The sequence below is a fragment of the Limulus polyphemus genome, unplaced genomic scaffold, assembly GCF_000517525.1.
Source record: "Limulus polyphemus unplaced genomic scaffold, Limulus_polyphemus-2.1.2 Scaffold68, whole genome shotgun sequence".
In the NCBI taxonomy this organism is placed as follows: Eukaryota; Metazoa; Arthropoda; class Merostomata; order Xiphosura; family Limulidae; genus Limulus; species Limulus polyphemus.
Window position 1 is genome coordinate 558,163 of NW_013665678.1, and position 12,274 is coordinate 570,436.

The 12,274-nt window shown below is 32.9% G+C and overlaps 1 protein-coding gene across 1 annotated transcript in view; it reads left to right on the top strand.

Annotated features, from left to right (window-relative positions):
• Positions 1-12,274, top strand: part of LOC106465467 (peroxidase-like) — a 47,606-nt gene that overhangs the window by 15,725 nt on the left and 19,607 nt on the right. The window contains exons 4-6 of the mRNA XM_022393884.1: positions 1,587-1,761; positions 1,977-2,194; positions 3,246-3,416. Of these exons, the coding sequence (XP_022249592.1) occupies positions 1,587-1,761; positions 1,977-2,194; positions 3,246-3,416 (564 nt within the window). The remainder of the gene's footprint in view (positions 1-1,586; positions 1,762-1,976; positions 2,195-3,245; positions 3,417-12,274) is intronic.

Sequence of the window (12,274 nt, forward strand, 5' to 3'; positions counted from 1 at the left end):
ATTTCGTTATGCTGTATTTAAGTGCTATTTCTTAGATGTTAAATAGATATCATATATATTTTTTATGATGTATTCAAGTGTTATTTCCCATATTTGAAGAAGATCCCATATGTTACTTCGTTATGCTGTATTTAAGTGCTATTTCTTAGATGTTAAATAGATATCATATATATTTTTTATGATGTATTCAAGTGTTATTTCCCATATTTGAAGAAGATCCCATATGTTACTTCGTTATGCTGTATTTAAGTGTTATTTCTTGTATTTGAAGTGGATACCATGTGTACTTCGTTATGCTGTATTTAAGTGTTATATTCTATATTTGAAGTTGATAGCATGTATTACTTCGTTATATTGTATTTAAATGTTATTGTCAGGAGTGAATTTAGAAACAAATACAAAGCCTAGGAATATTTTCAAATTGTTATCGACTATAAGTTTATACTTTGCTATATGAGATGTTTGTTTTCCTGGAAAACAGTGAAGGCCCCTTTCTTTGAAATATTGTTTTCTTTAGCTCTAAATCATTTAAAACTCTCGCTATAAAGATGCGAAAAGGGGTCACCATATAATCCTATAGCTATATGTCACCCACAGCCACATCGCAATGTCAAATGGTTGAGAATTTGTTGTGAACCGTATATATATATAAATTGTTAAGCATATCTCATTGTGTAAATGTCTAAACATACACCACTGATTAATCCTCTGTATTAGTTTATAACTTATCTAAAAATATTGTCGCAATTAATAATCTATCAGACTTTTGATTTTAGCCTGTTAAACGACGCTGTTGTTAACAACATCTTTGTTTATTGTCTAACATATGATATCTTCTTTAATGCTCTCTCTCTCTCTCTGTTGATAGCCTTCTTTACTATGAAGTAGAAAGGGTCAGCCTTATCTTCCTGTTTTAAGGTATTGATATTAAACGTTTATCTGGTTCTTCTCTTTAAATAGACGCACTCTGTCTTTCAATGTTAATTTAAAATGTTAATCTCTAAATATGTACGTATGTAAATGCATATTGTCCTAGATGTCAAAACAAGATTGAGTATGTTATTTTAAAATCATTTTGAATGTGCATATTAGCAAATCACTTGAAAACTACAGCCAATATAAAGTTGTGGTTGAATGGCATGAATCCGAACTACATTTTGATATTGTCGACGTTACATAGGTGGTGTGAAGCCACTGAAAATTAATCACTTTTGAGGAGGACGTGTAACCAAGCAACATATTTATGCACTCAGCTAATTAAGATGTGTTGAGATCAAGGATTTATAATTTACAAGATGGGGATATCCCTTGTAGTTGGAAAACAAATGAACGTGGATCAATGTGGAGTACTACCAGGACCATCTAGAAATATACCTGCAACAAAATGTACCCCAGTCGTGGTAAGCAAAGAGTAGCATCTTGAAACAAAAGAGAATCTGCAAACACACAAAAGTCAGTGGAAAAGTCATCCACGAGCCCCAGATAATAATATGCAATATAATAAAAAGGATATTCATCTGGAAACAAGGTCAATAGGCTATGGGTTTAACTAGATACAGCTTTTAATCACACCTTCTGTTGAACAGTTGCATACCTCAAACAGAATGAAACAGGTATTCACGTTATTCCATACATAAAAATACTGGTGAAGTCACCAGATTCAGCACCTTTGGATTTATATGTGATAGAACTGTTTAAAAGGCACTGGAAACCGTCGTCTTCATACCCTAAATGGATTATGGAAAGTAACACGGAGGAGAGGTGTGATTTGGACATGACACTCTTACGATGGAGCCTTTTGTAATGGAAACTACAGTGCGGATCTATTATGATGACATGGACTGTAACAACGTGGTGATTCTACAAAATTGTTTTAATATAACATATTCAACTCTTTCTATTTATTGTATGTATACCCTGTATTGTAAGCAGGGTATATATATATATGCGTTCATGACTTTTTTCTATTTGGATAGATATAGTCTTTCCCATGATATCATTGCCTACGGCTTACCAAAGGTCGACACATCGAAAACAGCTGTGAAAAGAATCTGTCCTACTTTCTTGAAACCAGTCAAATGCGAGCTGACCCGTTACCGCACATTGACTGGTATGTGTAATAATCTGGAAAACCCTTCTTGGGGCAGCGCACGATCAGCAATGCTGAGATATTTGACCCCTGTTTATAGTGACGGTAGGTGATGGTCCAGTTCTTTCAATCTTACTTTATATTAATAATACATACGAAAGTTGATAGACTGGTAGTTTTTATACAGGTATTTTTCATCCAAGAAGCTCTGTTCAAGGATCATAACTGAATGTTGTTCGTGCGGTTAGTTTTGAAACTCAACCTTAACTGTAAAATCATAAAAATGTTGACACATAAAACTATAGAATAAAAATCAAGGGTGAAAATAGAGAAATTTATGAGAGAAATCTTGGTGAAATTCTATGGTGAAACTTAATGGTAATTCAAGAGTAAAACTGAAAAATATGTAAAAGAACTTCACTATGTGAAAACTTAAATGTGAAAGTTTATGATAAAATCAAGGGTGGTATGCTAGGAAAACTCTAGAGTAAAAAATAGAAGGTGACACCTGGAGGTAAAACTCAAGTTTTAAGGTAAAATTCTAGGTTGAAGCTCTAGTATGAACCTCCAAGACAACGGTGTCCAACAGATTTTTCATAATCGCCAAAATTGTGGAGAATGTGTTAATATTATCGCCACATGACAAAAGAAATACTGAGTTTTGTATTTATAGAGGGGTACAAAAATACACAATAATGTTTTCAATTATTTATTGATAGAATTAATGAGAAAAATACAGAATGTCATATCCTTACATGCAACAGGTTTGTAAAATTGCTTGAATCTTTGGTAAGCTTTGTTTACAACTACAGAATATTGTTTTGCCTATGTTAATTCAATTGAGATATATTTTCCTCAATCTTTGCAGTAAGGTTTCTCCAGTATTTTATCCTCAAAATAACTAAAAAAAGTGGACACTTTTTTTAAACTGGTACATGTATAAATGAATTTTATTAAAAATTATATTTGAAAAAAGTGATGGTAGAAGTAAATCATCAATTCGCCACAGGTTAGTAGCCGTTTCGCCGCATGTGGCGAGTGGCGACCGTGTTGGACACCGCTGCTCTAGGATAAGATTAAAGGTAAAACTATAGAGAGATTTCAATAGATAAATAGATTAAGTCAAATCCTGACCACCAAAGCTGTGTTTATATAGGTATTTCCAGTCCAAGACGCTCCGTTGATGGATCAGATCTGCCTTCTGCTCGTGTGGTGAGTTTTGTTATGCACCATGATGTCAGCCAGCATGACCAAGTGTTATGTAATATTCTAGTAGCCTGGGGTCAGATGATTGATCACGATTTGACCTTCGCTTCCCAAACTCTGAGTAAGTCTGTTTTGTTGCTGTTAATTAATTCCATTTTAAAGACCAGAGACAATGAACAATTCTGCTATCATAACAACTGAAGACTAAAACAAAGAACAAAAAATACTGATGTAGAGAAGCTGATATTTATTGTTGTAGCGAAGATCCTCAAATCAACTAAAAACTGACAGTTTTAACACAAGCACTTTATTCACAAACAAGACTAAAGGAAGTATGTAAATAAACCTACGTAATTTGAATTTAAATATATGTTTCCAACTTTGAGTGAAAATTTGAATTTAAATGTATGTTTCCAACTTTGGGCGAAAAAATCACTTTCTGGGAGATCCGCGGTCTCGGGAGCTTTAACAAATAAGATTGTTTGGCGACTATAAATGAGTAATATCAAAGGTGAGTTTATTATATGTCCTCTTCGCGTTGCGTAGTTAGTCCTTACAACCGTTACAACTGAAACAAATCGACGTAGGCAAAAAAAAAAAAACTGTACATTGCTTGCATGTTCAAAAGTTTAAAGAAAACACCAGATTATTTCAATGATTCTCAATTCTTCCTGTAATCAAATGGCTCTTACTGCCATGCTGTTAAACTATTGTAAGTTAATTATTAAGATAGTTAACTTTCTTAACTGTACAGATAACCACAATGGCAAAAACAATTGCTATAGATGTAAGTAAACAAAAAGAATTAAAAGAAATCAATTAAAAATACGAATATTAAACTAGAATACTCAATAGGCAGTCGAAGTCCATTAAATCTTGTTTTCTTGAAAGAAAATATTTTCCTAATTAGATCTAGTCCAGTCCATTTCCTTTCGTTATTCCTTTTTACGATTCATTATAGCATCGATTGATTGTATTTACACTGTCATGTGAAACATTAATTTTTTTTCTCCATGTATTTTTCGAGATTTATTATCTACTCTCTATTCCGTGAAACTTAACAAAATTTATTACTATTTTATTTATTCTGTCGTTAAAGTTTCTTCGTTTTAACGATATATCTCCTAGTTGATCAGCTTTAAGTTAACGGACTAAGATCCAGGATTCAATTCCTCTTGTTGGACAGGATGCTATAACCTATTGTGTAGCTTTGCGATAAAAATAAATAAACCAAATTTCAACGATAATGAAATTAACTTAATGCTATACGAGAGAAGATTAATTATGGATTCCAACAAGTAGTAAATCCGCTGGACGAGAAAGTCGATGGGCAACGATGGGTTACGAAAGTTATCCGAAACGTCGTCGCCCACCGACTCTCTCGTTTAGAGGATTCAGAGCTACCAAAGCTGCTGTAATCTATAAAAAAAAACCTTCTCTCATCATGAAAGCTCAGTCTAAATCATCTGTCAAAGACCAACTTGTTTAACGCTATACACACATTGAAGAAGTGTTCTACACCAAAGTATAACGGTTACTGTCTTTCATATCACAATTCTTAATAGACAGGTAGAATAACAGATTCATCTTTCTGGTTTAGTTCGCCTTTTAAACCGAGTATCATTAATACTTAAGGGCATGCATTAAGTTATGTTTGTCTACAAGGAAGGTTATTCCGCGTGTTATATCCTTATTTATTCACTGCATAGCAAACTTAGAAATATAAAGTCCCAAGCTGAACACAATGGACAGAAAGTGTTACAGCTTCAGCCACAATTCCACCGGAGGTGTATGTATTTAAAAAAACCGTAACACAAAAAGTGATGCCATAACTTACTCATATTTAACTACTAACGTTCATTTAATGCATAGACTTAATATTTATTTTAGTTTGATATGTCAAATAAAAATCAATGACATATGTTGTTATTGTTTTTAAAGTGACGTGATCTTATTCCGACCATTTATTTTGGTAATTTACTTATAACTTGCAGACTTATTTTTAAAATATGCATAATATAACAATGATAGGAAGATATTTCTACATGTAACACAGATACATGTACTGCACGATTCTTCATATTTCAGAATGAATTTTTTTTTCACAAAATTATAAAAGATTTAAACAAAACATACAAACAATTTAATCGTATGCAAATTGTATTAAATATGACATGTCACATGACATCAACAAAGAATACAGTAGGAAGGCAAAAAGTACAAAAAACAACAACACATAACTCTATATGGTTAGATAATACATGCATAAAATCAAGAATGTCGTGCACTTAACACCAACAAAGTATCATAAATTCATAAAAGTATAACAGAAATATCAATAAGCTCACATAATAATGACCTAAAACCTTATATTTCTATTTACATCTAAAACAAAACACAAAAAAAATTCAGCATAACAAAGTAACATATGGTATCCACTTCAAAAATAGGATAAAACACATAAATAGAACATAACGAAGTAACTCATGGTATCTTCTTCAAATATGGGAAATAATTAAATACAGCATAACGAAGTAACATTTGGGATCCACGTCAAATATAGGAAATAATAATTAAATACACCATGAAGAAAATATATATGATATCTATTTAACATCTAGGAATAACATTTAAATACAGCATAACGAAGTAACACATAGTATCCTCTTCAAATATGGGAAATAAGACTTACATACATCATATCGAAGTAACACATGGTATCAACTTCAAATATAGGCTTCAAGTAATCTCATTACTATAAATGTTTAACCAATTCAAACTGTCTCCATACTGGTGCGTGGCAGGTTTGATCACAGTGGGCCCAACAAGGACTAACTTCCGTCTTACTAGTAGTGCCTAGCTCGATATAAGGAATGAAATATTAGTGAAGCTTACTTTGAGAGCAATCTTTAAGTTGCCCAAATAATAATAATTACAGATCTTGACTCGAAATAATCACCATCATAATAGATTTTTCCGAGGAAATTAGCTTCACGTATGCCCGTGGAACTGGCATGCTGCAGTCCTGTAGGAAGTCCATCTAATGTCGTTCATATCATTACAAGAAGAAGAGAACTACATATGTGTATTTGGGAGAAGAGATAACAAGTACACAGAACAACCAGTTAGTGTACTCAAGAATGTAATGCTAATTTGCTGCAGTTACATTATCATCTGTAATAATTAAGCTAATGTCAGATACTTTTTCTATCCAAATCTGATTAGACACCCGTGTGAACTGCTATAACACTAAACGTAGGCACAGTTCCAATGTTGAGGCTTAATGATGGTGAGAATTCTGAGTTTTCTTTAAGGAATGGTAGTCAATATTATTTGCAAAGAGACACAGTGGACGAGAGTTACTTTCCTGCAATGACGACGAGTCTCCTCAAGCTCCTAGCACACTTGACATCACTGATTAGTACTAATCAACGTGTTTTGACTGCAGACAGATCAACGAGCAAAGAAAGCTTCTCATAGAGTTTCCTGGAATCAGTGTCTGACAAAATAAACATCTAAGCTGTTTTACAGTGTTGCAAAAAATTAAGTTGATAGTCCAGCATCACTTGGCTAAACTAAATAAGAAAGCTGATAAAAAAAAACAGCCAAAAACATACGACAAAAATTACAAACACGTGCTGTCCAAAGTGAACAGCCACAAGATTAGAAGAAGAAAAGGGGAAATACACTCCGCCTGGTGCTGTTAGTTAAACAGCAGATTGATAAGTGAGCAGCATAGTGTATGGTTGATGAAAGCAGCACTTACGACTACAATCTTTGGAACCTATATGATGAGGTGGAAAAATAAATGCTATATCAATACTATGGATCCCATGGGTGTTGAGTCAGAGAATCGATAAATCTGAATGTATTAAGCCTCATCAGTATGAAGGGTTTTACGCTATTCTAGAACTGATGGGAACCAGAGACTGTCCCCTAGTATAACCAATCTACATTCATGTTTCTACTTGCTACATACATGGCTGAATCTATGGAATTGTTTAACTGTTATGCCATACAAATTGAATAGCACACTTTTACTTTGATTTATCGAACTGTACCTGCGTGTTATTCTCTAGTTAAGTTGAACTACGTGCATGTGTTTCGCCTTAAGTAAGTGGAATTGTACACTTGCTATACAGTATCTCGACTAAGTAATCCTTTCAGTGTTTATTGTATTTCATTATTGCTACCTGTTTTTTTGCGCCTTGGATAAGTTTATTGGTACATTTGAAAACATATAAGTGCATTTTGAACAACGCGTTACCGATACGTAATGTGCTTATGTTCGCAAAAAGATAAATTATAATTTGTAATGAGAAAACAGTGGATAACAAAGTCGAAACAAACGATTTCAGTATTCATCATTCTAGTCAGTTCAGTGATTATAATTACTATGCGTTTGTTGCGAACGTGCAATCGGTAGCAAAACCGAACCAATCTAGATTTTTATTGACGACTTTGAGAAAACAAGCCTTCAATTTAGACTTTTGTGAAAGTTTGGTAACACTTCAAAGTTTGTTAACTTGAAACTCGGTATATTGATAACACTTTTTTTATTGAGGGGGGTCTAAATAAACTCTTCATCAAAAAACTCTTGCTGGCACGAAAAGTAAGCATTTGTATTTAGTCAGTATGTCTATAGTTAACCGAAACGATTTGACACTGATAGTTTCCTGTATTTCATGGAAAAAAATGTCCACGCGTTGCTTCCCAAGCTTAAATCTACATACATGAAAGATGTGAAGAAAAACTTTTAAGTCACAGACCTTAAAAACCAAACTTCAGATTAACGGCCTTAGTTTTAAATTTTTGTATAAGAATATAGGCCATTGTATTCTGCCAAGTGTGAATCCAATTCAACACACACCGTAGAAGCAAGAACGAGTTGTCACTTCTTCCTGAAACTAAGGCTAAACTATTTTAATATCACGAGTCATAAAATAAGTTGTATTTTGCTGTCTAACTGTCAAAACATATAAATATACTTTTAATGGCCTTCTATTAATATTTGAAACATAACTTCAATAGCCTAACTGCATATTTTGAAAACGAAAAGGATGAATTTTTACAACGAAGTAAAATCTCGCTTTTACCCAATAATGAACGTTTTACCATCTTTACACATCACACAAACACTAAGCTTCATTTAATACAAACGTCATAGGAACAAATAATAATAATATCGTTTAAAGCACTTGTTCTAATACGTATACGAACGTATAAAATCGTTTGAAGCACTTTGTCCTAATACGTATACAAACGTATAATATCGTTTAAAGCGCTTTGTTCTAATACGTATACGAACGTTGTACCAATTATATAAATAATTAAAAGGATACTTTCAACAATCTTTAAATCTCGTTCACAGGTTGAATATTTGACTCAAAAACATCTTTAAAATACCTGAGAGTACAGTTTAAACACTTTATAACATCTTTAAAATACCTGAGAGTACAGTTTAAACACTTTATAACATCTTTAAAATACCTGAGAGTACAGTTTAATCACCTTATAACATCTTTAAAATACCTGAGAGTACAGTTTAAACACTTTATAACATCTTTAAAATACCTGAGAGTACAGTTTAAACACTTTGTAATATCTTTAAAATACCTGAGAGTACAGTTTAAACACTTTATAACATCTTTAAAATACCTGAGAGTACAGTTTAAACACTTTATAACATCTTTAAAATACCTGAGAGTACAGTTTAAACACTTTATAACATATTATTTCTCACACAACTTTAATATTTCAACTTTTAGAAACCTGGAGGTTGGTTTCATAACTTGTACCTCAACTCACAGCAAACTGAAACATTTACACCAATCAAAACTTCAGAAACGTTCTTGAACTTCCTTACACATTTTAATGAAATTTTTAAAAATATTACCACAAAACAATACTCTAATTGTGCTCTTGAATATGCAATACCCATAGGTTGAATTTTACTTTAAGTATATTCATTAAATCAAAATGGACCATAGATTTAACTTTATAAACACATAGTTCATAATACTCAATATAATGTTTCTAGAGCGTGGTCGATAGTTTGTTTTACGATTTATGATTTCATCACCCTGATTTTTTAAATCACATTTTTATAGATGAACCTCATGTAACAGGATAATAGATGTCTCTCATTTAAGTGTAATGCCTATAAGAGTTTAGAACTCATTTTTTATCTTTGTAAACCTGGCGAAGTCTCCAGGTGAAACACTGAGCAGGTTTGTTTTATTTCGAACAATATGTGGCTTTTCTTTCTGTTCTAAGTTTGTGTATTTTATATATATTAGTATTTAGTCCCGAAATTTGTTCAAGAATATTCAGCCATTTAATGTCAGTTAGCGAATGCACAAAATGAGGATGTAATATTTACATTACATAATAGTAATACTATCTGTTTGGAATTAGGCCATCCACCACGAGAAATTCATGAGCTGTCCTCAGATCTTCCCAAACCAAAACATATTGCTTCAGCAGCTTATGTATTAGAGGAAGCAACGCGGATCTTGGCTCACCGGTAAGTCAAAACAAGTAGGCTTTACAAACCCCATTCTCCTTCATTTATAGCTTATTCTTCTTTCATTTACAGACCAGTCAAATAAATAACTATGGAATTATATTGTGTTATCTTTTTATTCTTTCTTTAGAATCTTGGGTTTTGTAAAAAGTAAACAAAAAATAGTTTGTGAATAATGAAATAGATTTCCCCATATTTCAGAATTCGTAAAAATAAACAGACAGTGGTGACTTAAGTAGTTTTTTGGTTTGTTCTATATCTACACAAGTGGCCATGCAACTGATGATTTTATTTAGTTCTTCCATATACATTTATCTTAGAATTATAGGTTTAAGGATGTACTTGCTTCTTCCTCATCGTTATGTTTCAGAAGTAGCTGTATAAATGTAACTTTTAGAGTTTACTTTATTCTTTCATAGATTGGTTTATCTGAGAAGTATTATCAAAATTACACTCTCTAGGACACATTGGTCTCTTTCACACACTGACATGTCTCAGAAGAAGTTATAGAAGCTAGTATTATGTAGATCTTATTGGGTTATTTCATACAGTTATATGTCTTAGAAATGTGGTTTCCGATATTAAGACATCGACATAAGGTAATTTATTTCCATAATAACAGGATATTTAGCTGATTTATCTGACCAGTCACAAGGAAAGTACCTCTTTTTGTGCTATCAGATCTTAGGATATAAATCGAGATATTTCTACATATCTAATCAGTGCCCCCAACACATTCAGTGGACAATTCACCACATAGAATGGATGATCAAAACATGGTTATTGTGAGATTAAAGGTAATATGGCTAAATAATGTTGTGTCTAATGTCATCTTCTCAATTTTATTTGTTATTGCTAGCTTTGTTTTTGAAGTAGACAGCTCTTTCAAACAGGAAGGTCGTGGGGCAGAGGCATCACCTTCCACCATTAGTATCTATGAGCACCAGGCTTGTGAAGTTCCTATAACAATGTGAAAATGGATAAAAAGGCGCACCACAAAGCTCTTCAGCTATAACCAAGGATTAAAGTCTAAGATATTCTCTATGGTCGTTGATACTTCTACTTCTATTGGCGTTTTGTACTGGTTGATAATAGCTGGCTGTCGTCCCAAACAAAGATTTTGGTCAAGTGCCTAATTTAGAGCAGAGTTACTTTTTTTAGACAGAAAATCTTGCACCATAATCACTTATTAGATAGTTCACAGACAACTTTGATAGTTGCTCTTCTGCCTAAGATATGTGCTGCCATATTAATGTGCTCCAATGGGCCAGAGAGAACTCCTACTAACAGGCAAACATGCCAGTTGTTTTAAGCCAACATTATGAGAGAAAAACTAATTTGACTGCAGTTGCTCACACTTGTAAAAGAAAATCCCTTGTAGACTAGAATGAATATCGCAGAGCCCTAATTGGGTACAAAGAAAGTATGGTTTTAATGTTATTTCATGTAAAGATCAATGGCATCAATCACCATAAACTCAGGCATCTCTTCTAACCCTTAAGGATCACAGTTAAGCACCAATTAATATATTTCACTCTCATTATTCCAGCTCTAAATCTTCATGTCCTGGAATTGATCCTTCTGTGTGGTGAACCCGATTGGATACAAATGGTAAAAATGAACTAACTGAACTCATAGTTTAAGTGTCACTTTACCTAAAAAGAGCACGCCACTATGCAATTATGCTATCTTTCATAAACTTAGCTGCAGGTAACAGTGGAGCTGTTACACAGTTGGAGCTGTTGGTTGTAAAACTAGTAGGAATGTAGTGCAAAATAAATGCACGAGTTAATTAAAACTTGCAAACACATGTTGTTGTTTTTTTATCAGTCTGACGATTAAAGAGAGTAAATGACAATGAAAATAGCCAGAACATTATTTTAAAACGCTTGTTTCTTTATTCGTTTTATATTTTTTGCACAAAACTACACATAGGGCTATCCCTAATTTTGAACTGAGAAACAGCACCCACCACTGACTAACTCTTGGGCTACTTTTGTCTCACATTTTGACAATTGCTGATTTGACTGTATAAATCAACAAACTTTGAACTCCTACTTCAAATAAATACCCCTGTTTCTGGATTTGTTTTAGTATGCTAACCACACATATTTGTAGAAACAGGGACACATGTGCATACTTTAATGGTTTACATCAAGTAGATTCATACATAAAACTGAAACCCATGACAACAATGTTAAGAAGTGTTTGCAACAAAGAACGAGAAACAAATCTTTGAGCACTGAAATTTGCTCTCTGTTTTATAAATTACTGTATCAATGTATTTGTAACTGCCTGAGCTGAGGCATTAAAAACATATAAGCTGATATTAATGAAAATTCAATGGAAAGACAACCTGAAAGTTTGCTGCCTGAGGTTGACCTATTGTTGTCTATGTTTCCACCATAAAGAACAAAAAGTGCAATCAATGCTTACATCTTCTGGTGATATAA